Source organism: Patagioenas fasciata, chromosome 8 (genome assembly GCF_037038585.1).
Source record: "Patagioenas fasciata isolate bPatFas1 chromosome 8, bPatFas1.hap1, whole genome shotgun sequence".
In the NCBI taxonomy this organism is placed as follows: domain Eukaryota; kingdom Metazoa; phylum Chordata; class Aves; order Columbiformes; family Columbidae; genus Patagioenas; species Patagioenas fasciata.
Genome location: NC_092527.1, coordinates 37,307,712 through 37,333,312, shown reverse-complemented (window position 1 = coordinate 37,333,312; position 25,601 = coordinate 37,307,712). Strand labels below are relative to the sequence as shown.

The 25,601-nt window shown below is 39.8% G+C and overlaps 1 protein-coding gene across 1 annotated transcript; it reads right to left on the bottom strand.

Moving 5' to 3' along the window:
- Window positions 1-892: 892 nt before the first annotated feature.
- Window positions 893-24,814, bottom strand: SEC23IP (SEC23 interacting protein). Its single transcript, XM_065843149.2, is given in 21 exon segments — window positions 893-2,043; window positions 3,417-3,517; window positions 6,736-6,898; window positions 7,811-7,996; window positions 9,427-9,529; window positions 10,281-10,436; window positions 11,056-11,262; window positions 11,435-11,530; window positions 11,749-11,919; window positions 12,429-12,547; window positions 13,216-13,424; window positions 14,662-14,803; window positions 15,439-15,528; window positions 15,847-15,967; window positions 16,948-17,037; window positions 17,377-17,570; window positions 18,037-18,232; window positions 19,579-20,108; window positions 24,314-24,611; window positions 24,613-24,751; window positions 24,753-24,814. Coding segments are annotated over 20 exon segments (3,354 nt in total). The 3' UTR covers window positions 893-2,043; window positions 3,417-3,435.
- Window positions 24,815-25,601: the final 787 nt, after the last annotated feature.

The following is a 25,601-nucleotide window of genomic DNA, read 5'->3' as shown; positions in this document are numbered from 1 at the left end:
CAGATAGCAATCTAGAGCAAAGCTCATGTTTTATTTTAACAGTTGCTGTTACAAGAGTCTGAAAACAACCACCAGATTGCCCCTATTAAATCAAAGTAAGCTGTCAATGACTTACACCACTTCCATTAAATACAGATACACCAAGAGTATCGAAATGGGAACAGGCACTTGAAGTAATGTTTCCTGTTATTAAGCAAGAATGCATGGGGTTATTATATTTCAATATTAGGGAACACATTCTAACTCAAAGCGATGTGGTTTCTTTTGGTTTGTTGGGTTCTTTTGTTTGGTTTTGCTTTTCTCTTTTTTAATGTATGTTTTTTATATATATTCTAGCTAACAACGCAAATTCTCAGCTTAGAAATCTCAGTCTTCAGAAGTTATTTTACAATGATACAAATAAGTTGGGTTTGGATGCAAAATTTCCTTTGGCAAACTTGCTTCCCAGAAGAAGATGGACTCTGATAAACTAAAGCACGTCCAGTGGAAAGCCCCAGGGTGACCACAAGGCCACAGCACAGGCCGTGCAGGAAAATCTCGGTGGAAATGTTCAGTCTTGAGAAGCCCAACAAGAAAACCTTATTGTTGTCTTCAGCTATGTAGCGTGAGGGTACAAAAGAAGACAGAGACGTTATTCTTCAAGATAGGCAGAGAAAGGACAAGAGGTAACGGACACAAGCTCCACCTGGGAAATTCCAATTGTGTATTAGAAAAAAGAAACTGCCACCGTAGCAGTGAAACTTTAAATAGGGCACAGAGACATAAAGGACCTTCATCCCTGGACACGGCCCCAAGTTGATCCCACCTTGAGCAGCACAGTTGGACCAAGTGACCCCTCCAGAGGCCCCTTCCAATCTATTTTCCGTGATGAAATACAAAACCTTGCCATAAAGACCCACTGGAATAAGATATTTTTAATTATAATAATCAAAATATATACACAATAATGTGTATTTTACATATACCAAGAAAAAAACATTCTGCATTTCAAAACTCATTGGCTGCAATAACAGAGGTAAATAGTCAGTAGTAAGGGTAAGTCACTAATATTAAGAAAAGCCACAATTTGCATGTAAAGTGAAGCCAGAAGAAAGCTACAGAAGCTCAGCATTCGGAGACAGGAACTCAAAGGATTTCATTGTACCCAACTCATCTCAACTTCATCACGTGGCAATAGAGCCTGGATTGTAGGTCTGGACCTAGTTTATTATTTAGTGCCCATAAACTGCAGATTCATCTATTTACATCAACTGTTTTGAGATATTAACCTGAAAGGTCAAGGAAAGTATTTTAGTTCTCACAACTGCAACCAGTTTCACTAAAATTACCTCAATTACCAGACCAAAACATTGTTTTAAATTGTTCTTCGTTCAGGAGATGTGAACACTGAACGAGCTGTAACAAACTTCTAACATTTTCAAGTCTAAGGTTCATTTTTACTTGAAAAATAAAAAAGCAACACAATAAAACTCTTAACAGAGGCTTAAAAAGGTTTATAAAATAATCTCTGTCACACTTACAATAGTAAGAAAATTATTCTGGTTTCTAGTTTTTAGTAAATATGAACTGCTTCGTGTAATCTCCATTAAAGATGGTTCTAACTACAATTCACATTTAATTTTTAAAAGGTGGACCAAAAAAAGGTGTCAAGAAAAGCAGATTACTGCCATTTCTCAACAAATCCTTCTTAAGAAGGACACGCTGCCTTGCTAGGCAAAGCGTGTTTGACAGGAGAACTAAAGGAGAGAAGTAATGATTTGCATGCCAAAAAAACACCTTCCACAGCGATCACTTTATACTTGGCAACGGTACAATTAAACTGATTTAAGATCAAAATTGTGTCATTCCATCCAGCTCTTGAATGATGGTGATGATCATCTCAAAATGTAAGTTTGCTAGGAGTGACACTAGAAGGTAGAATCTGAGCAAGTTCTAGACTGGCAGGAAAAAAAGTCTGATGCTTATGCTGTCATCTGTAACTATGGAAACACTGGATGTTCTTCGAAACGCTTTTCACCAGGTCTGTCGGAGCAACAGGTGTGGCTGTGCAGAGAAAACACAACATATACATATGGGAAATATTAAATACATCAAGTTTTCTATTCCTGCAGTAGTACTAATAAATGTGCCAGCACTCAAGTGCAAGAGGACTCAAAAAGATCTAAAAATTCATACACATTTTTAATCAATGTTTTAATGCAAAAAAGCTCCTGAAATATGTTTTGTGGACACAGATTGGCAATTACAGAGAGAGCTCACAACAACTGCTCAATAAGATGCCATTCACTTTACATTTTAATTAGCTACTAGATGCTTTAACTCATGGTAGTAAGTTACCCCAACCTATTCAGAGTATCAAAAAGCTTCAAGTGTTTTCACTGTGACTTGAGACTCTGCATAAGCCACTGTGATAACTGATAAACCACTGTCAGAGCTGTGCTGCCTTTTTCCTACTATTTATCCGTGCTTAAAGAAATGCATTTGATCAGCTATGACATTTCATTTTACAAAGAGATGCTATCAACCGACCACCAGAAACATGCTGTTGCAAAATGCTACTAGAACTGTATGGTGGTAGTTAGAGATATCTAGAATATTCCTCTGAAATGTCAAGTATTTCTCTTCGTACTGCGTATTTATGTACCTTGACATTATCAGTTCTTGTGAAAAAGGGAGAAATATATCAGAAACTACCCTGCTGTATGATTCCAAACATAAAAGGTGCATATCTCTTCCTCCTTGCCTCTCAAAAGAGAATATAGCCTTTCCTATTACATCTGGTGATGCAAACTGGTACAATACAGATCCTCAGTCAGGATACACACATCTTAAAATACAAATACCTGCAAGTATATTTCATATCTAAGACACTCAAATATTGTATATTTAATTTCTTTTCCAAGTGAACCAACTTCCATGTTACATCATTTCCTTCTACTTTCAGTCAGCTACACAATGATAATAAAATACCGGCATTTATAAAAGTCTCATTTAGTAATTTATCAATATCAACATTTAACACCTTCTTAAGAGAAAAGTGGAACACTGTTGGTGTTATTTCATCTACTGCACTGTAAAGGAAATTTCATCATATCTAATATCACCAAGTTTTCCTACACGTGAACATTCGCTGAACAATTTAACTGGAGAAGAAACATCATAGAGAGAGATCATACTTTTGACACATTTGCACCAGCAGTTATTACCCTGTACCAAAATCTCTAACAGCAGATATATTTTAGGAGTTAAGGGGGGAAGAACTTGAAGACTTCCCCTGCATTTAAGTCTAGAAATCGTTTTTCCTATCAAAATCACACTTTGCAGCTGCCTGCTTCAGAATTTAGAATTCAGAGGAAAAGGGAAAGTAAAGACACCTAAGTTACAGCTGAATTTTATATATGTTAGAACAAACTTACAAATTCATGGATCTACACATCAATGTTGTGGCTGTTCAGGATTGATATTCATAGTCCTGTATATTTCTTTGAGAAACAGTAAGGCAGTGTCTTCAGATTCCCTACGAAGAATGAAAAAATAAGTTATTTTGGTATGGTCCATGTTCTAATTCTTGTAAGCCACACTCCATCCCATTCCAGCTCTCAAAAAAGTTTGTACAACCTATTGCACTTATCTTTTGGGAACACAGTTTAATTCTACCAACTTGCTCTGAGCTACAATTCTACATTAGTTTTGTGTTTTTTCTGTATCAGAGTAGCTTATGCATTTACTGCATTTTTCTCCCCATTCTGTCCTCCCTAACTTACTCTGTTTGCAATTTGAAATCATCCCCTTCTTCATCCACTTCTTTGATTTGTTACTCATTTGGCTTAAATCTCCTCAAATAATCTATCATTTTTTGTCTGTGACGGGCTCCTGAATACATCCCAAGAATACATGCTGCTTGTCCAGGGTTTCTTTAGCCCAATGTCAAAACTCAGCCTTGCCCGTTCCATCAGCAATATTCTAATTCTTCTCTCCTAACTGGCTGGCAGTTCCTTGTAAATAGACTATATTAACTATCCATGGTCTTCCTTACCACTAAAATGTAAGGAAGTTCTCAGCTAATTTTAAGATTAATATTAGTGCCATGTTTCCAAGCTGGTGTTTTTCCTCCCCTTTTCAAAAAATCAAAGCTTCAGACTATCTGAATTTAAATCCAACATTGGACAGACTTGATTTTCTTACTTGTCTTTAAGGTGTTATTTAGTCACATGCAAACAATACCAGTATAAAAGATTAACAATCACTGTAAAAAATAACGAAGTTAAACAGGCAAATTTTAACACAGTCCCAAAGCTGCAGTTGTTTGATAAGGATAGATTTCTGTGCTTTTTAAAAGAAATGACATAAGGAGGTAGTAAAGGAGATTTAGACATTCAGAACTGTAATCCTTCAAATGTGAGGAACATCATTTGCAGAGCACCAGGACAGAGTTTAATGTGCAAGCTAAGGGACTACAGGTATTTTCCACAATTAAGCATTGAGATGATAACCATATTTCTTGATGGTGTCTGCTATTAAATGAGCAAGCGAACAAGTAGAAGCACCACCACAGAAGCTCCATTCTCTCTCGACAGATCATTTCATTTAAGGCTTTTCCCACCAAACCCCTCAAAAAACAAACCAAACACCCATGCTTTCAAATTTAGGTCATTAATCATTGCGCTTATCTTCCTTACTTGAGTGACAAAAAGAAAAAGCCTGGCAATGAAGAGCTGCCGCCTTGTGGAAAACAGCTCCTGGTCCTTCAGCTCTACCTGTGAATCCACACTGCCACCCGTGGGTCACCGGCACTGCCACCAGCGTGCCACTGGCTGCTGGGGAGCCCTGCCAGAGCATCAAACTCAGCAGCGCTGCTGAAAATCCCTTCTCCTACTGATCTTTAGTAACATGACATTGACTTAAACAGTACCTTGACAGGTAAAGCTTTCCATTCCATATTTTAACCCCTGGAAAAAAAATGCCTGCTTCTAAAAATTAATAGTTATAGAAAATCAAAACTGCTGGAGAGGGTCCAGCATAGGGCAACAAAGATGATTAAGGGAGTGGAGCATCTCCCTTATGAAGAAAGGCTGAGGGAGCTGGGGCTCTTTAGTTTGGAGAAGAGGAGACTGAGGGGTGACCTTATTAATGTTTATAAATATATAAAGGGTGAGTGCCACGAGGATGGAGCCAGGCTCTTCTCAGTGGCAAACAATGATAGGACAAGGGGCAATGGGATCAAGCTGGAACACAAGAGGTTCCACTTAAATTTGAGAAAGAACTTCTTCTCAGTGAGGGTGACAGAGCACTGGAACAGGCTACCCAGGGAGGTTGTGGAGTCTCCTTCCCTGGAGACATTCAAAGCCCGCCTGGACACCTTCCTGTGCGACCTCACCTAGGCGTTCCTGCTCCAGCAGGGGGATTGGACTAGATGATCTCTTGAGGTGCCTTCCAATCCCAAACATACTGTGATACTGTGAAAACCGGTGAGAGCGCTGCTTGTCCAGCACCTGCTGAACTCTGAACAAGACACTGGCATTTTCCTTCTGGAATAACAAAACCAGTCACTTCCAGCTTGGCCGAGACACAAAGCTGCGCTGCCCTGTTGCCAAACAGAGTTCACACACCCTTTGCTCTAACATCCACATCTTGTCTATTTTCATGTGTGCTTAATTTTATGACAGTAATAAAATGCATACAATGACACACCAAAAATAAAAGAACAACTCATAAAGGCAAATACAATATATAGGGTCAATAGTTACTGCTATTCCTATAAATGGAATTACACCGTCTCCATTTGAAACACATAAGGACTTAAAAAAACAAAACAAGACAAAACAAAACAAATGCAGATAAGACAATGGTGTACTGTGACTCTGACTACATGATGACACAAAATTCTGCTTCTTGTTCTATAAATTGTTCTGTATATGAGCAACCACTATACACAAGTGGTAAATTATAAGCATCCAAATTTACAGGAAGACCCATTGTGCCTTTTTTCTTCTTTTTACTTGTCAATCTTTTATAGCAGAGCATCAATATCCAGCAATTTCATTCCAGCATGAAAAGGTAGTGAAGTTTTACTACATATTGTAGCCTAATTCCTTCATGAATAGTTTTATTTGAAAAACTACAGTTGTCACAATGCTCATAGATAGAGCTCTCCTTGTACTGAAAATGACTGTAAAGGTGTGTGCTTGGAGTGTCGAAGTTCAAGAGAGCAGTATACATCTTTATTGCAAACAGGACGATAGATGTGTTCACTTTGTGCTAACACATCGTTTTATTTTGAAATTCTATTAGCTAACAGTGACATCTAGGCGCGACACCTCGAGACTGACTTTCCTGGTGGTCATATATACTGTTTACCCTAATACTCGAATCATCTCAATGATAGAACACTTGAGCATCCAGAGTATAACAAATTTATCTTTACAGTACGTGGCAAGGCAACGACTTTCCAAACAAAAGGCCGTTTCAGAATTAAGCGATGAGGACCTCGTATCTGTTTTTGTCAAAACATACTTGAAGCAAAACACTAGGGCATGATTTTTGACAGAGATCTCCTGAGTTTTCGTTATAAAATACTCACGACAGGAAACATGTTTCTAGCCATTATCACATTGGTCACAGGTAAATAACAGAGAACAGGAACAAGATAAATGACAGGCATGTCATTACCAACATGTAAAGATATAGTTATATCAGAAAAGCAGTATTTATAGAATCACAAATATTTCCTCTTACCAGTAGCACAAATGACTCTGTAAAGCAAAAAGGTATTCATTGAAGCTTTCGATTGGTTTTTCTTGTAGAACATAATCAATACGACGTCCTCCATTTAGCATTCCAATCTTCACTGAAAAGTCTTCATCTTTTGGAGGCTCTGGACTTTCAGTGATCTTTTCAGCTAAAATTAAAGAGTTTAAGATTTATACTATTTTCAAGCACAGCCCGCTTGACTATAATCAAGATAAATTACCCATTTTCCCTGCTATAATTTCCAAGTGCTTGCAATAAGACAATAATTACAGCCTTAACTGACTGCACCACTGCATCATTCAGAAAGGTTACTGGAACTATAGGCTTCTTTCTTTCATAATAGATTAAACTGAATCTGTTTGAGGAATAGCTCACATAAAGCAGCAGGTGAGCAACTTTAAAAACAAACCACATGGTTTATACATAGACATATCCAGTCATTTGACAGGCGAATAAACTGAAATAATATCTTTTTACCACCTCTTGCACAGAGTCAATCACTATCCTCAATTTAAACTAAGAGGAATGTTTTCTTTGTAAATAGAGACAAAGCCAGTATTACTAAAGACCAACAGATAATTCACAACTGGGAAGCCTGCCCTTGGTATCATTAGGGTAATACTCATATCTGACCTACGTTTATTTACCCCAGCAGCATTTTTTTCTGTTACAGTACATACTTAAATGCTCCTTGACTGGTCCCAAAAAATTCACCAGAACACTACTGAAGAGAATAAATCTCACAAATAAATACGTATTTATACTGATTTGCCCTGAGAGGAAAGAAAACACAACTGATTTTAAAACCTGTCTTTCTGACACAAAGTTGAAAGGTTATACAAACCCAAGCCTAAAATATCCTCCATTAAAAGTTAACTTCTCCTTTCCTAAAAGACAAAAAAAATGCAGCAATAGAGCTCACATTTAACATTAATAATCCAAAAGCACAGAGGTCTCCTTAATAAGGTCAGGAAAATCAATAGCAAGCAGTAACTAGAATGTTCAAGTTTCTACTAATTTGAGATTGCCAAGTTGTAAGAAAACCAACATGATCACATACCTTCTACCACCTGCTTTTCCTCTTCCTCCTTAATTTGGTTAGCTACTTTCTCCAGTTCCGCTTGTAGCTGAGTTGAAGACGTATGAGCACGTGCAAATTCGTTAAGGGTCTGCCACGCACTCTTCAAAGAGCTGATAAAACCCTGTTTCAGGTCAGAACCCATACGAGACAGAGAGTCTCTCAACTCTAAGGGAAAAAGAAAATCACCATAGGAGGATTTAAAATTATAAACTAACACCAGAATGACGAAACTGTTCAAAAAAATCCCAATTATTATGAGAAACGGGCCTGTTATGTCATGAACATGTGTATCATGCTTCTCTATTCCATTTTAAAAGATTAGTTAAAATGTAATTAATGCACAATTAATTTCTCACTGTATGGGTCAATGAATTAACACCTACTAGCACAGGGAACAGTACAACAGCCTCCAAGTCCAGAAGGGTCCACAAAAATAGCTACACCAGCCAATCCCTCACCACCACCACCACCCACCACCTCATAACTATTCCATGGACATTCAGCTATGTCAAAGAAAAACCTATTTGAAAATTATTGCAGCAGATTTAAAAAAAAAATCTAGAAAAATGGATACCAAATTATTAAGCTAAGGCTTCAGAGAGGCTGCAGGTCTACAAGCTTGAAAAAGTAGAAGCGATGTCAACCTCAGATAGTTCTTAGGCATCTCATTTGGGCATATCAAAGACACTAGTTTTTATCTCTTACTTTCCTGGATATTTTACCCCCTTTAATTATCATTCAGAACCCTGTCTTTGCAAAAGAAGTGGCTGATAAAATGTCAGATTGCAGAACCAAACACAAAACTGCATCATCACCACGGAGTGCAGCCACCACAAGGCATTCTCTAGGGAAAACGTATGACAACAGCAAAGCGGAAAACACTTCCAAAGGAAGGAGGAGAAAGTTTTAACTTTCTTTTTCTTTCTAAGACTTGTAACCTAAACCATTCCTTAACAAGGACCTTGTCTAGTCTAGGAAAGCAGACTCATTCTAGTGTACCACTCCAAAGTATGGATGCTGCATCACTTCTCCATCCAAGTGCCTGCAGACAGGCTTTCAGGAAGAACCTGTGAACTCATATAACAGTAATATTGTCAACTGCACAGCAAAGCTGACTTTCCTATCAGGTACACAAAATTTAAGTGCAGCACCTTGTTCTGATGTGTACTTGTGAGCAACAAAATCCGGTCCTTGCCCATCAATGGCTAGGGAACCACTTTTCTCCTCTATGTTTCAATAAACAGACACTTGTTAAACACTTCATGGTGGTCATCAGGGACAAGGTAAAAGAAACCAGTAAACTCAGTTTCTGTTTCACATCATCTTAAAAATCGAGGTGAACAAGCAATGAAGAGCAATTTTGAAATGGAACTTTGGTAATCAGAAACTCAAATCTGGAGGAATTACGATTATTACATCTGAATGCAATTGTGAATGCCCAGTTTATGGGGCTGGGAAGAATCCCTGTGGATGTTCAAGAAAAATATGGAGTCAGGTATGTAGGAATATTCATTACTCTCTTGACATTTTATGATATTCTAATGCATCAAATGAGTAAATTAGCAATGACATCCATATATGAAAAAAGTTGTTACCCAGGTGAAGTCTTTTTCTGCCTTTATGATGTGGAATGAGAACTGGTTTTAAATCCAGGTCTTCAGTGATCATTGGTTCTAACCTGTAAGCTACTGGATCAAGCTGTTAAGAAACAACACATTGACATTTTGTCATCTTAGAAATTATTCCAGTTATCACATTTCAGTGAAAAACATTGCTATTTATGATTAACAGAGAACCATTCTTTAATTCTGTTCTATTTCAGTTTACAGAAACTCAGTTCCTGACCATTTAGTTTAATCACAAGATTAGGCAAGTTCATTGACTAATTAGGTCTTGTTCTCCTACAAACAGAGATTCTAAAGAGGAAACACAACAGTGAAAGAGTAGTAAAATTTTCTTGCACTCTGACGATTTCTACCAACATGTCACTGTTTAATTGTTAAGCAAATGAGACAGAAGAGGACAAGTGTACTGCATGCATTGCAAAAACTCCAAGGAGTTCTAAATTTCCAAGAATCTTAACTAGAAACTCAGAAAACTCATGTAAACAGCTCAAATAGAACCACTTCATAAAAATCTACAATTTCTTGAAATTAATTTTTGAAAAGTTCTTTAAGCTCTGAAAATGAACAGGGCAAATATTTTCAAGCTAACCCATACCTACAACGACATGTATGGAACCTATAGCCAGCTCTACATCTCTTTCACAGTAAAGATCACAAATATTTGGAATATATATTTCAGTTGGGACTTTTTTTTTTAAAAGGGTGTTTTGGGAAATGTACATAGGAGAACAGGAGGTGTAATGCTCAGAGGTTAAAACTTAGTGTTCTGCATTGCTGTCTTCTGCATCAATCAAAATGAAATCCCAAAACCCCTGCTTACTCACTGGGTGATAGATATTGAAGAATCCCTTGCAGGTGGGAAGTCTGTAGTTCTCATCAATCTTCTCCACACCTCTCACAGTGAGGAACACACCAATAGGAGAACCAAGAGCAAAGAAAATATCTGGCTCAAAGTCCAATGCGCTGTAAACCACAGAAACCTACCAGACAGAAATTGGATATATAACCTCCCAGAACCACCAGCCAGTTAACATAATGCTTAGTGTGGAAGGAAAAACAAGTTGTGTCTTAAATCAATCACAGAACTTCCAGGAAGCTGCAGCCCTCTTCTATACTGTTACTATTGTAACATTACATTTTAATATATTGTAATATGAAAATGCTTTCTTTAAAAAAAATACAAAAATGTTTAAAAATATATTTAAAACAAGAAGTCTTAGAGGTTTGGTTTTTAAGTTAAGTTTGAGGTAAAACTTAAATATAACAGCATAAATGGACCAATTTAGGCTACCATGTTAACTGTAAAGCCACAGAACCATTCAACATTATGTCATTCACGCAGTTCTGCTTCTGGAACAGAACCATGTTCACAGCTGAAAAGATAAAAATGAATTGTAGCAGCATCCTTGTTACACTAAGTTTTGCTTTTCAGCAATCTAACCCACTCTACCAGCCCTCCCTCCTGCCAAAGCGTGGAGTTCTAGGTAAACATAATGTTTGTACAACGATCAGGGAAAGTAGCCCAAAGTCATCAACAATAAAATAAAAATTAAAATCAAATAACTAAATAAATGGAAAGCAAGCAAAAGGCAGTTTCACCTGGCCAGTTCCAACTTCAAAATACTCATAGTCAATGTTGACAGAAGAAACGGATGCACCAACTGGAAGTTTCCTCTTTGAGTGCAGCTGAGCAGCCTCTGAAGGGGAGACAGCACTAACTGTCTCCTTTGCCTTCTGGGCATCATCTTGGGTTTGGAGTGTGGCAGCCAGCACCGCCTTCTTCTCTGCTACTGCTTTCTTTTGTTCCTTTTGAGACAAGTTTCAAAACAAGGAAAAGTTTATTTCACTGTTGTCAAAATTTCTTTTATATATCAATAATGTTAACAAGTGTGTTAAAGAATAGAAGTTACTCCACGGCAAGAAAGCCAGTTACATTTGCTTAACAATTTTTTATTTTGCTCCTGAAAAATGTATTTACCTGCTTTGCTGCTCTGTCTTTTACAAAGTTAGCTATTTTCTTTCTTGGTCCAAGAGGTATCCCCATTTCCTTCAGGTCATCGACTGTACACATCAGCTAAAAAAAGGCCCACACACATCAGAACTGTTGTAGTAGCATATATCATCTCTCATTTGCAATTACTTAAGAATTAGATAAGACATTTCACAAAGCTACAGAAATTACCAAAAAATTAAGACATGATACAAAGTGCCCTAAACACACACACACACAAACCCTCAACATAAACCTCCATATCATAGGAAATCCCCATAAGTTAAGTGAACATTATTTACCAAAGACTCCATGTCAATCCGCTCCTTTTCAAATGTGCTTGCATACTCTGACAAACTGAGCATTTCCAGAGTCTTCTGCAAAGTAGGAACATCATCATCTACTTCAGGCTCACAAAGGTCATCACCAGAAGTAGTAATTGAGGAGCCCAAGGAACTGGTATCTTCAGTCATCTTAACAAAACAGCACAGAAATAGAATCACATTATATAACAGTGAAAAGCCAACATGCAGCAAATAAAAAACATTATTATAGGTAAGCTTTGTAACTTCATGCCCATTTTTCATAAAGCAGGATACAATTTTCCACTAGTAATTGACCAGCAAAACATAAATTTAAAAACGACAAAGGTTTCTTGTGATTTCTAACACACAAAAAAAGATATTTCATTTCAATCATCAAACTAATCACCATTCAGCTACTGTTAAGACCAAGTTGTGGGTCCACAAAGGTCAAAGCTGATGTTCATGATCAAATCCCATTACTAGTAAACTCATAACTTTAGAGAGATACAAGTAGTTTGTCCTGAGAATTGACAATATTTACTAAGTTGCACATTTCCATTAATATGTTAAAATGTAATATCAGAAGCCACAATTGTGTTTCAGCCAATAAATTCTGAAAACCTAGGTTGCTGCAAATATCAGATCTATTTGCCTGGAAAGATTAGAATGCAAATTACCTGTTTATCATGAGCAGCCATATCCTTTACAGTCCCATTAACACCAGAGAATGGTCCGCTATTTACTGATGAAGCCAAGTCCTTCTGGTTAGACAATATGTCAAATAGAATTAAGGAACCTGGAAATAGGAATTAAAGTTGCCTTGGGAAAAATGACAGATTTTCCTGTCTATAACTCCTAAGGAAGACTGATATGCAACAGTAATAGTAATGTACACATTGATCAAAAACGATGGTTGAATTAAAACTGAAACATCCACATATTAACACGAACATGATCATTCTCAGCAAAAAGCAAACTTTTTTCTTCCCCATTTATGCGAAATAGCTTTATGTAATTGCCAAGATTAAACTGTCTTTCCTTAATCATCTTATACTGCTTACCAAACTGGAAATACCAGCCCAAACCAGTAGGTCATCTGTCTTTATAACACTTATTTGCTGTTCTAAAAAAACATCTTAATTTACTAAGCAGGGGTTCTAAGACACAGAAGTTACCCACCTAACAAGACACCAGATAACCTGTCAACTTTTAAACATGAATTAGACACTAAGTCTTCACATAGAAAACTACGGCAGGAGGAGAATTCACGCATCTGTGAAGTGCTAATCCTCGCTCAAACCTTTACAAACTTAAGTACTGAGAAGTGTTTGACTTTTAGTCAGCACTATTCTGAAATACAGCCATGCCCTACCAGCTAATCTTAACCTTATGCGTAACAATGGTTCCAGTTCCCTTAATGCAGGAATGTTGGTTTAATCCCCAATCAATTCCTTTGACAGTTACCTAAACTGTGTCCAGCCACAGAGACTCCTCCTTTGAAGTCTGGGTTGCGACTCATGAAAAGCGCGTACAACCGATTCATCTCCATCCCCACTTTTTCCACAATGGTCTGGCAGTAGGTGGGGCTGTTGTAGAACAGAACGTCAAGGAGCGTTTCATTGGTGAAGTGGCGCAGGCGTCCAATGCTCGGCAAAGTGATTTTCTTTATGTTCCTAGTAACACAAAATCATTAGAAGCATGAGTGTCTTTAAGGAAATGCAAATGAGAACTTCGTTAGCTTTTGAAATAACAAGAACTGCATTGTAAATACTACATATGGTCTCTACAGACAGTAAAAAAAAGACAGAGACTTCTGGCCTCGTTGCGTATTCATACAGCAGTGCTGTCTGCTAACTGCACATATCTGAGAAAGATGCATCTCCCTTTTTATTCTCCAGGCTGAAATAACGCCTGAATGTATCCTTTCTCTGTTCCAACAATGCTCTCATACAGTAGCATGGAAGTTTTGTGAGCAGATTGGTAGGAGTGGAAGAGAAAAAGAACTCACATAAAAAATTGAATGTTAAATCGAACTAACAGGAAACATAATACTCTTTTTGGAGAAAAAGTTTATCATCACCGTCTGCCTGCCTGGAGTTAAGACAGCTGCACTGGAACTGCTAGAGAACTGAGACTGCCTTAGTCAGTTAGCATTGCTTGCTTTGATTCACAGAATGAAAATCTTAATTCCTCATGATAATGTACTGTTCCAACAAGAATAAAAGACTAAACCTCTAGGAAAGCAGTATGACTTGGCTGAGCTAGAACCGTCTGGAGAACACCAGCATGTGCTCTAAGCGGTTCAGGTTGCTACCCTCACAATTTCTACTTTCCCATCTTTGAGCGAGAGAAAACACCTTGAAACATCAAGCAACAGCAAAGGAACAGGCACCAAGAAGTTATTTTTAAATAGATTTTTGAATGCTGTAACTCTCCTACCTAAATATAGATACTTTCTTTAAAACAGAAAAACCCCAAAACCAAAAACCACCTAGCTCAATTGCCTAGTCATAATCCAGGTACTGCTCTAGGACAACACGTCTCCACATCCACTATCTCATACTTACAATCGCTGCCTCTACACTCACCATCATCTATCAGCACAATAGCCACTTTCACAAACACACGGTATTGAAAAGTGTGTATATACATATTCTGTCACGCAGCGTCATGAAAATAAACAAGAGAAAATACTCCACATGCCTTTCCAGCTTTCCCTATCCTCCTTATCAAAACGTTAATTACAAAAAGGAGCAATTCTCTTTTGTAACGCAGTCATACCTTCATTCATCTAACCTATTAACTTTATTCATCTAGCGTATTAACTTCTCTTTTTATCCACTTTATGAAAACTGGTAAGATGCCACTTGTATGAAGAGTTCACAACATTAAACAATCTACTCTACTCACCTGTCTACACCTGTTGCATCTCCATGCAGAGCACTGTGCCAGTGAACCGGCAGGAACTCCACCCTGCTCACTTTATGTTCCTCTAAAGATTTCTTAAAGTGAGCCTGCAACAGCTTCAGAGAAACAGTCCTAAAATCATCAACTGTGGAGAAGAAGAAGAATGAAAATCTGCTAATAGCAATACTCAAGTAATATATAATTATTCTTTTGTTTTTTCCCCCCTCTCCATTTTCAGACATGGTAAAAATACAAATGAAGGAAACTGCAAAGTGGAAAAATCTTTGCAAGCATAATATTACTCCCCTGAGAAAATATATTTTTTGTAAAAGCGGATTTTCTAACAAGCTTCGATGTATCTCACAAAGAATGCATTTTTACTCCATGACCAGACATGGCCTTCTTAATTTAGTTAGCTGTGCTGGAATGTATGTAAGACAAACAAAAAAAGCAAACAAAAACCACCCCACACACAAACCACACAAAGCAAATACATACACCCACACCGCAAAAAATACCACACCCCACAAAGCCCAAAGCCAAACCAGTCTCCAAGTCTAATATTGAGGACTAATAATAACAGTTAAAGCTGTAAAACTGAAAAAAAAACACAGAATGCACTTTAGAAAATAATCAGGAAAAAAATCCTACTTAAAACTGAACTTCTTAACATTAGGGACTTCTTTTTTAAAGACATGCTTATCTGAATAAGGGATATAGAGCCCCACATTTAAGCAGTTAAGGACACGACTTCTCATTAAAAGAAGGAAAAAAACTTACCACATTCAACAATGCTTCTAAATCTCAGGTCACATACAGGACCTATGCCATGAACCATAAATACCAGATGGTCAATTTGGGACATTTCTCCTGTAGAAAAAAAAAAAAAAAAAATTCAGAGTACCAACATGTAGAGAGTGGTGAAGTTTAGAGTCCAGTAACCTCAAGATATACTTGCTTTATCAGGCCTATTGCATAACATGGTTCAGGATATAACACAGCTCATCGGACTCCTTCAATTAAAAAAAAAACAAAACTAGATAATCTCTTTCAAGCAGATTAGACTAAGGAACAAATTTAGACTCCAGGCACGAGCAGCACGTTGCTGTTTTACCCACTATTATCCAACTTTTGCACAAAGCCGAACTGACTGCTCCGGCTGCAGACCCACGCACAGTACTCACGTACCATCAGGAATTTCATCGTGGTCAGCATCCGTCCCACGTTTTACTACCCTGGGTCTTGCCTGACCATCTTGAGTGGTGCCCCATTCATCTGGTATCGCAGAAGGTTGGAACTGAACTATGACCTGAAAAAAATACATCATCGAATTAAACACAAAATGCTCATGATTCATATTGTTAGTTCGAATGCGTTGCACAGCTTAACACAATTTAATGTGACTGCTTCACCTTGCATCTGAGACAACTGCTTTCTTTAATCAGCACAAATGCAAAACAAAGCCTTAGAAAACCCTAGGGCTATTCCCTGTGGCAGTGACAGCTTCACCAAAAGTATATTCCAAAATAACACATATAAATTTTGCTAGTTTTAAAAGCAACCAGATGCTTTAAACAAAAATAATCACTAGTTGAAGAAGGCAGCCTGCTCAGTGACTCTTAACAACTTTAACTCCTCCAACAAGCATTATTCAATCTTTTCTTTCCTAAACCCCCACACCTACTCTTCCTTAACGGATTACTGTTTATGTGAGGAATTTGAACACTACCCCTATTTATTATATAATTACTCTATCACAAAGTGGAAATAAGGTTGAAGTCCATGTTTTAATCACAAGAGACTGTTAACAAAATATTTAGAGTAACTTTTAAAGGTTTTTTGCTATACTTTCTCGTGGTTTAAACATAGTTTCAGTGGAAGATTTCTCATGGCTTAGATACACATTACCTTACAGTTACATTAATGCTCTTCTCCACATGAAAGCACTCAGTTTACATTACCTTCCATTTGGTACAGACTGTCTGAGGTTAAACTAATTCAAATTGTATCCCATTCGCTGCCAGTTATGCTTAGTCAAAATATTTACTATGTAAACCCTTATTCTTCTTAGGTTTCAGAAAGCATTGTCTTTTAATCATGAGACAGCATATTGAAGCAAGGAGGAATTCAGTGTTCTATAAACTTTATAATCTTTAATGCACACATATTCAAAGCAATCAACAAGTACATTTCAAGCAAGACTAAAGACTGCATTCAATTTATGCTTCCATCCATCTGCTCATTCACCCCTAGTGAATTCTGTGAGAACCAATCACCAAAACATATTACCTTGGGATTATGCATAACAATTGTCTCTCCATTTGGAAATTCAAGCCGCCGATGCCATTGATTTGTAGTTACAGCCCTTTTATATTCTGCCTGAAACAGTTAACAAGTTACATGAAATCAGTATGCCTTCTCAGACAAACTATTTTTTGGGCTTGTGCACAGTCTGTAATGTTAAGGTTATAATTTACTGAACTTTATTTATACAAAAGTGTCACATGAAGCACTCCACGAGTTGATTTTAGGTCACAGTAGTGCAGGACCCATGCATGAGCAATGGGGCATTCCAGCAACTCCGCTTTCCAGGATTTGCTTGCTTACGTTCCAGAAAGCGCATTCTGGAAATCATTTTAATGAAACACAAAAGATATTTTTAAGGCCATAAATGCAAAGAACTATCAAGTTCTTTGTTTATGTAAAGATAATACTAACCTCCAGCTTATCACTAAAATCCTCAGCGTAAGGAATAAACCGGCTGTCCTTGTCTCCCTTATAAAACCATGTGCATCGTCTCACTTCAGAAGGTTCTTCATCCCAGTAAACTGCTTTCCTCATTCTGTCGTACAGGTACACATCGTAGCGTCCTCCGTCTGTGCTCAGAACCACACTCTCAGGATCAGGCTGGACTATGACATAAAAGTCACACACGGTTACAATACGAACACATACAATCTTTTTTCTCTCTCACCTGAGCGCAAATCACTTCTGTGATGTTAAGCCATTCAGATAGTTACACTGTGGAAGAGAAGCTTCACAATATCAGGCAACCATTGTGTTGCTCCTAAAATGCTTCTGTTACACAACAAAAAAGCTCTGAACAACTCCCAAATATGAATACTTATTCCACAGCTGACAGAGATTAACAAAAAGGCAAACCAAGACAGAGATAACTAGGAGTTCTATGAAAAAACAGGGATGCGCATCTTAACACTAACAATGTAAGTGAATAAATTTAGTGGCACAAAATACATCTTTGAGATATGTACTAACATCACTTATTACTGCCATATCACTCTGTTAAACACAAGTGGCATTATTCTAACATCTTTCTGCTAGTCCTTCTGCTCACCTCTGAGTTAAGATACAACTTACCAGAATTATAGACTTCCTCTAGTTTTGCAGAATCCAGACTGCTGAATGGCATCCATAGCTGCTTGTCCTCCACCTCCTTACAGTAGAACCAGTGGGGCTGAACTGGCTCGTATTGGTTCTGCATCAAAACAGGAGGTGCCAGGACCAGTGGACCTATAGGTCTGGGAGCTTGGAGCTGTGATTGAGGCTGTGGAAACTGAAAATACACACGGGCTCATCACCTCAATGTCACATAGCCAAGTATCAGTTCTGTAAAAACTACAGAGAACACTCTGAGCCTTTATTTCTAATATTTTTTTTCCCTAAGAACATAATCCTTCAGTCTAACAATATTATAGACAGGATGTCCACTTTATTATGTTTTTGAAAAGACTGACATTTTTAAATTGAGAAAGGACGCGAATTTTGTTCCCACAAATACTGTTCAAAACTGTTATGGCCTAGCACCTTGATTACCTAAAACTAGATTTAAAATGTTCTCCTAAATTTTCAAAACTCAGGCTGAGCTTATTTCTTACAGTCATCAAATTTGACATGAAAACAAAAACCTATTCTTCTCATTATTCAGGTATATCTAATTACATTTTTGCATAAAGAGTGTCAGTTTTAACAAGTGCCCACCTCAGTAACAGCTCTTTTCCTGCAAAGTGGTCAGGATGGGAAGATTTCAAACTCAAGCGTAGCCTCAGCAACACAAGAAAAATAACTGATTTTGAAAGGGCCTATAGCCCACATAAAGCTGATTTCATACAAATTGTACAGAGATCTCAGTACAACTAAAAGTGAGGGATGTCAGAAGTAACAACTGGTTTAGTTGATACATTTTAAGAAAAGAAAAATAACATGTTGTACAACATATAAAATTAACCAATTAGAAGTTCAGATTGTTCAGGTTTTACTGCCTTTGCTATGATTTTTGTCATTATATAATCTTTCTATTCTTTATTCACAATATCAGCAATACATCGATAGCTCGGGCAAAATAAAAATAATTTCTGTTGTTTTCAAGGAAAATTTGTCAGGTTGTGAAGGTAAAAGAGAATGCAGATTAATGCTTTGCATCACACAAAAACCTCAACCAGTATGTTTTAAAAGGTTTGCTGACAATCTGTGCAATTTACACGCAGCTTGTGGCTTCACCCGCAAAACCAGCTTGAAAAGCGATTTTTAACCCCATAACTTGTAAATGGCTAAAGGACTTGATTTACAGCAGAGGCACAAACGATGCAGCAGGCTGGCTGAAATGGCAGCAAATTCGGGAACAGACAGAAAAGAGCAACACAACTTCACAACCTGGCTTTGTTTCTGACACCAGAGGCTCACATAGCTACAGCCTCAGAGCACTCTCATTTTACAGATAAGAAAATTTTCCTAAAGCAACAGTTCCAGACTGGTTCTTGTGAAAAGATTTTGTGCTCAGAAAAGGTTGAAGACATTTTATGTCAGAAAAAAAAGCAATATTCAGAAGACAAAATATGCAATTCAAAGAGAAAAGCGACAATTTTTGTTCTGGTACGAGGACATGAGGAATGATTTCTATACCTGTGTCAATGACCCTGGAGGTGTCTGATACATCTGGACGGGCGGTACGGAAGATGGCGTGTGAGCAGGTGCAGGACTCTGTTGCAGCTGCGGCGGGGTAAGGTACGGGTTAGCTCTGCTGCTCAGGGTGGTGTGTCGGTAAGGGTTATACCCCTGCTGAGATGTTCCTTGGGGAAGAGCAGCCGCATTTGCAGGCGGGGGACAGCTCTGCTGAGGAGTCTGATAAGCCGTGATTCCCACCTGTGAAGTGGGTGGTGCGCTGTAAGATGACTGTGACTTGGGAATATGCGGTGAAAAGGCATTTTGCCCATCCTGTGACCCAGACGCAAGTGGAAGTGAAGTGGGAGGCCTGGAGAAGGCTGGTGGTCCAACAGGTGGGGCAGCAGTTGTCAAGGGTGGCTGCCCGATACTTCCAAATGGATCACTGCTGCTGGGGACTTGAGAGAAATAGTTGAAAGTCTGAGGTGGATTCGGGCTGGCAGAAGTCTGACCCAAGAAGCTGTCCTCTTCACCAACATCTGCAGAATCATCTGCAAAAACAAAAAGATCACTTGAGTGTGAGAGGTTCAAACCAGTTAGTGTACGTAGTCAAAACGTTCTGCAACATTATCAGCTATTTCCAAACCTCTGTTGGCCCCCATAAAGCTAAAAGCATTACAAAGCTTGCACATCCTTGATGATTAAACACACCATGAAATGAAACAAAAGATACCAAGTCTTCAAGAACATTTAAAATAGACCGTAAAAGTCACTCAGTGTGCACAGATAAAGCAACAGATTTTAAAAATCTGAAATAATGCAACCAAAGCATGACTGACATCAGAGCATTCCCAAGCCAAGCTGCCAAAGACCCCTGCTTCCAAGGCACTAAATTCCCTTCCAATTTCCCTTATGCATACCAAACACCATAGCAGCCTTGGTTCATTCCCTTTCACCATGAAAACAGTTACAAAGTATATGACTTTACGCTCTAGTTTTTAGAATTCCAAGATCAAATTCAAAAGTAGAGCTTAAGGACATTCCAAATGAGACCAAACCTAGTGGTTAATCAGTCTCTTGTCACCTGCTCCTTCAGTCCTCACAAGATTTACCATTTTACCTGCAAGGTGGCCACAACTCATCACTCCAACTCACTTGATGAACAAGACTTATTCCAGTTCTCTCTAAAAATCCTCCTCCAGACTGGCATAACGGCTAAAACTCTGGTGCAGAAAAGTCAGTCCTCATTCTGCATAATCCCAGGGGAGGGCTTAAAAAGGTGCAAGGCCATGACCGCCCTTACACATTGAGAAAATACATAAAACAGATCCTGATCAATCCCAGTTTTCTGCTTTGCAGTGATCTAGTAACAAGTGGGGTGAAAAGCCGTTTGATATTATCATAGATCTTACAGTAAACTCAGTTAAACCTGGAATGGTCTGGGCATCACTGCCTGCTGAGAGAAGAGCACCTTGTGAGCTGACAATGCAATCTGCAGAAGTCAAAGTGTGTTGTCAACTGCTCTGGCGATCAAATATTCCCCAGGCTATGGGGTAGAAAACACAGAGGTATCACTGCTTCTCTGCTACTCAGTCCCCAGCCAAAGAGAGAGACCAAGTATCTCCGGAGCTACAAGGAGCCAGTAAAAAATGTCTTTATCCGCAGCCAATATAACTGTAATATAGAGCATCAAGGGAGTGCAGGGGAATCCACAGAGAAGTCTCCCTAGGAAGCTAATGTTCTAATTAATTAATAATAAACCAAGAAGCCGTCATGACTAAAAAGAACTATTTTAGCCATCTTTTATTCAGTAGTCTTTTCAGATGGTGTCATTTTGAGCCAAGAATCACCTGCATTTATCAATTTCTCTTACGTTCACCTGCAGCATTTTATTCCCCTTCAATAAACAAAACCCCAAACCTATGTATGTGAACCATCATATGAAGAATACAAAAACCACTTGTAGGCAATGACCACTATGAAGTCAAGCCTATTCACTATCTCCCAACTAGAAACAGAACAGCCATTTATACTAAATAGAAGGTCTCAACTTCTAAACAATAAAATTATTCTTCTTTTCACATTTTGCAAGCATTGCGAAATAGAGAGAAGCACATTATGTACCACACTGTCAATTCTCTGCTTTCTAAAATAACTGGTGCCAGAGCTGGCAATCCACCTCACGATAAACACATAGCAATGTGCTGAAGAGTTTAAGGCCTTTACCAAACGCCCATTCACAAAACATCTCCTATTCTTGAATTTCAACTTGGTTTCAGAGATTTAGTCTAACTGTATCTTTCCTTTCAAAATGAGGTGTTTTACCAAAACAAAAAATATACATATATATATACACACACACAGAGTTTTCTAACACAATACGTTACTTTCTACTTTGCCTTTTTCTAATTTTGCAAAAATTACATTGGAACATAAGCCTAGACTGGCAGAAAAAGAAGCACTTCATACAAATTTAAATATTCTCTATGAGCTCTGACACAGAAGGGCAGTATTCTTCCCATATACAATACTGTGACTGTCTGACAACTTCCTCCGTATCCCTCCCTACATAAGGTGGTATCTTGCAATTCACAGATTGTCACCTGACAACCACAGGTCACATTAGTCCACTTCCTCCTCTCTATCTACCCTAAGTATATTGGTTACTTCACCCACACCTGAGCCAGAAAATGTATCTTCTATTGTCAAACTGCAAAGCTTACTACTTACTCTTGGAGACACAACAAATATATGACTGCATACAGCTTCCTAATGCAGGCCATCAGATGCCAAACAATTCCTGAGATCAATTCTTATTGCATTTTACACAATTTCAAACTTGAGATCTTGTTCCCTCCTGCTTCAAACTATGATTCAAGATGCAAACTGCCGTCCACAGCCAGATCCCTATGATACCTGGCTGGACAAACCAGGAGTACAATGGGCCACAGAAATCGTCCATTTAATCAGATGGGGGCCTTGTTGGGACAGACACAGAATACGGCACAACCTCTGACACTGAAATTCACTCCAGTTGCAAAACTGTGAATCTTCATCCCATCAAATTTTAATTGACATGGGAATTATATGATTCATGACGTTAATGAAATCCCATCAGATTTTGTCACTGGCTGGCTTCAAAGTCTTTAAGAAGTTGCCACATGAAAGTCATTTGTGCAAAGATACTGGCCAGAGTAGCAACTAAAAAGTACCTTTAAAAAAAAAAATTAAAACCAATGTGTATTTGCAAGAAATAAAAACAATAAGGATCGCAAAAATGGAAGTAATAAGTGTATCAGCTACCTAGATACCTCACATAAGAAGGAATGTCATTCTAATGCTTTTATCTGCCCCATCCAAAAAGGATGTGGTCAATCTAAAACAATGTATCAAAGCCACACTTGACAAACCCTTTTTTTATAATCTAGAGACGTACCCCATTTATTTCCAGGTATATTAATACTTATTTTAGCTAATACACAACAGCATTGAAATCAAGACTTGGACTTTGGACTTGACATGTACCAATGCAGTAAAATTCAGACTACCTGATTTTTAGGTGCATTTCCAATGTTTAAAGCTTTAATCTTAGACTGAACACATTTCCAGAAAAGTCCATTCCTTCACCTGAAACTGTTTCAGCACCAGAATTTAAGTTGCACATGCATGTGCTTGGAACACCATTAAGGCTCTAGAAGGAAAGGATATTCATAGAAGCTCAGAATGTCCTGAGTTGGAAGGGACCCACAAGGATCATCGAGTCCAATTCCTGTCCCTGCACAAGAAAACCCCACAGTTCACACCGTGTGTCTGAGGACGTTGTCCAGTCTCTTCTTGAACACTGTCAGGCTTGGGGCTGTGACACCTCCCTGGGGAGCCTGTTCCAGAAAAAAATGGTTAAACTAGCATGGAAGTTTAAGGTGCCTGATTAACATAGTATTTTCACACAGGGAAAATAGATGATAACATGGAAGGGAAGCCTGAAAAAAATAAAAAGTGAGAATCACAGAATGTTAGGGATTGGAAGAGACCTCCAAAGCTCATCCAGTGCAATCCCCCCGCCGGAGCAGGAACACCCAGCTGAGGTTCCACAGGAAGGTGTCCAGGCGGGTTTGAATGTCTGCAGAGAAGGAGACTCCACAGCCTCCCTGGGCAGCCTGGGCCAGGCTCTGTCACCCTCACTGTGAAGAAGTTCCTTCCCATATTTAAGTGGAACCTCCTGTGTTCCAGTTTGTATCCATTGCCCCTTTTCCATCCTCCTGACACTCACCCTTTACATATTTATAAACATTAATGAGGTCAACGAGAACACTAAGTATACACCTGTACTGACAACTTCTAATTGCCGAAACAAAAATGCAAATCAATAAACTTTTCAGTTCGTGACCACAGAATGTTAGGGATTGGAAGGGATCTCGAAAGACCATCAAGTCCAGTCCCCAGTAATGATAACCACCCCGTCTCGCTGGACGCAGAACCAGCCCCAGGTACCCAGCACATACTCATCTCCAGCAATTTGCGGTTCCTGAGGCGCTGGGGCCGGGCAGCGACCCCGGCTCGGGGAGCCCTGAGGAGGGAAGATGCGGGTCCAGCCGCCGGCCAGGGGCCTAGCGCCCCTTGGCAGCCCCCGGCCCGGCTCCTCAGGTCCCAGAGCCCGTTAACCGGCGGCACGGAGCGGCCCTACCCGGCCGGGCCCCGCTCACCCCCCCGCGCTCTCCCGCTCCCCTCACAACCCCCGCCTGTCCGCCCTCCCTACCGGCGGCCAGGAGAGCGGGTCCCGGAGGTGCAGCCGGGGCCTGGCTGACCGGGATGAAGGGCACGGTGAAGTTGAACTCGGTGGCAGAGGAAGAAAACAGCAGGTTGGTGCCGCCGGTCCCTCCGGGCTTCGCCGCCGCCATGGCTGCGCCCCGGCCCCGGCCACGTCCCTTCCCTACGGCGGCCCGGCCCTTTCCGCCCGCACCGCCTTGCCCTCTTCTAAGATGGCGGCTGTGGCGACGCGCCCTGGCGGCCTCTCCGCGTACGGGTGAGGAGGAGAAGGCGGGCCCGGCCCTGGCAGCGCCGCCATTGCCGCAGGAAGAGGAGGAGGAGAAGGAGGGCGGAAGCGCGGAGCCCCCGTGCGAGGCTTGTGAGCGGGAGTTGGAGGCTGCAGGTCGCCGGCAGCCCCCTGCCTGTCCCCGTGCCCCCGGCGCGGCTCAGCCCCCGCCATGCCGTGCGTGGCCGACTGGCTCAACAACCCCTTCAGCATCGTGCAGGGCATCTTCGGTGAGCGCGGGCCGGGCGGGGCCGGGAGCCGCTCCGGGGCCGAGCGGGAGGGCGCCCGACCGCTTCTCTTCGGGGATGGTGGCGGGGCCGGGAGGCGGCCGGGAGCGGAGAACGACGGCCCGGGCGGGCGGGCGCTTCCTCCTTCTCGGCGGGAGCCGCGTCCCTCAGGCCGCTGAGGGGATTTCGCGGCCGTCCCGGGCGGCTCCGGTCCTGTGCTGGTGCCTCAGGCTTGGCAGGCTGGTTAGGGGAAGGAGAAAAATAATTAAGCTCAAGCGTATTTTGGGTTTCAAGAGCAATGTGTGCGGGCTACACGGATTACCGATCGGTGGTAATGTTACCAGTGCCGTCAGCTGAAACTGAATGCTAGGCTTGATTTTCTCTAAAAGCGTGTTTTAAACAAGCGTTTCCACATTGAACATAAAGCAGAAAGCGACAGCTCATCTTCTCCGCTTTCTATCTGTTGTGTTTCAGGGCTTTTCCTCACTTTGTGCTCATCTCCATTTACTTTGACGGGTATCGATGGGAAGTCATTGCAGTTGGGGGAGGCTTAAAGTGATCTAAAACACAGTCATTTGCCCAGAATAGCAGTAAATTGTTTAAATCGTTTGCTATGTTACCAGAATGCCGAATAGAAGTCTGTTACGTGATGCTAATACACACATAAATGTGTTTTGTTTGTAGCCCAAAATGTTCCAAACTCTGATTGGGAAAAGAAGGTAACTGACTACTTCAAGGAGAAATTAAAAGAAAATAATGCTACTAACTGGGTAAGACAGTTTTAT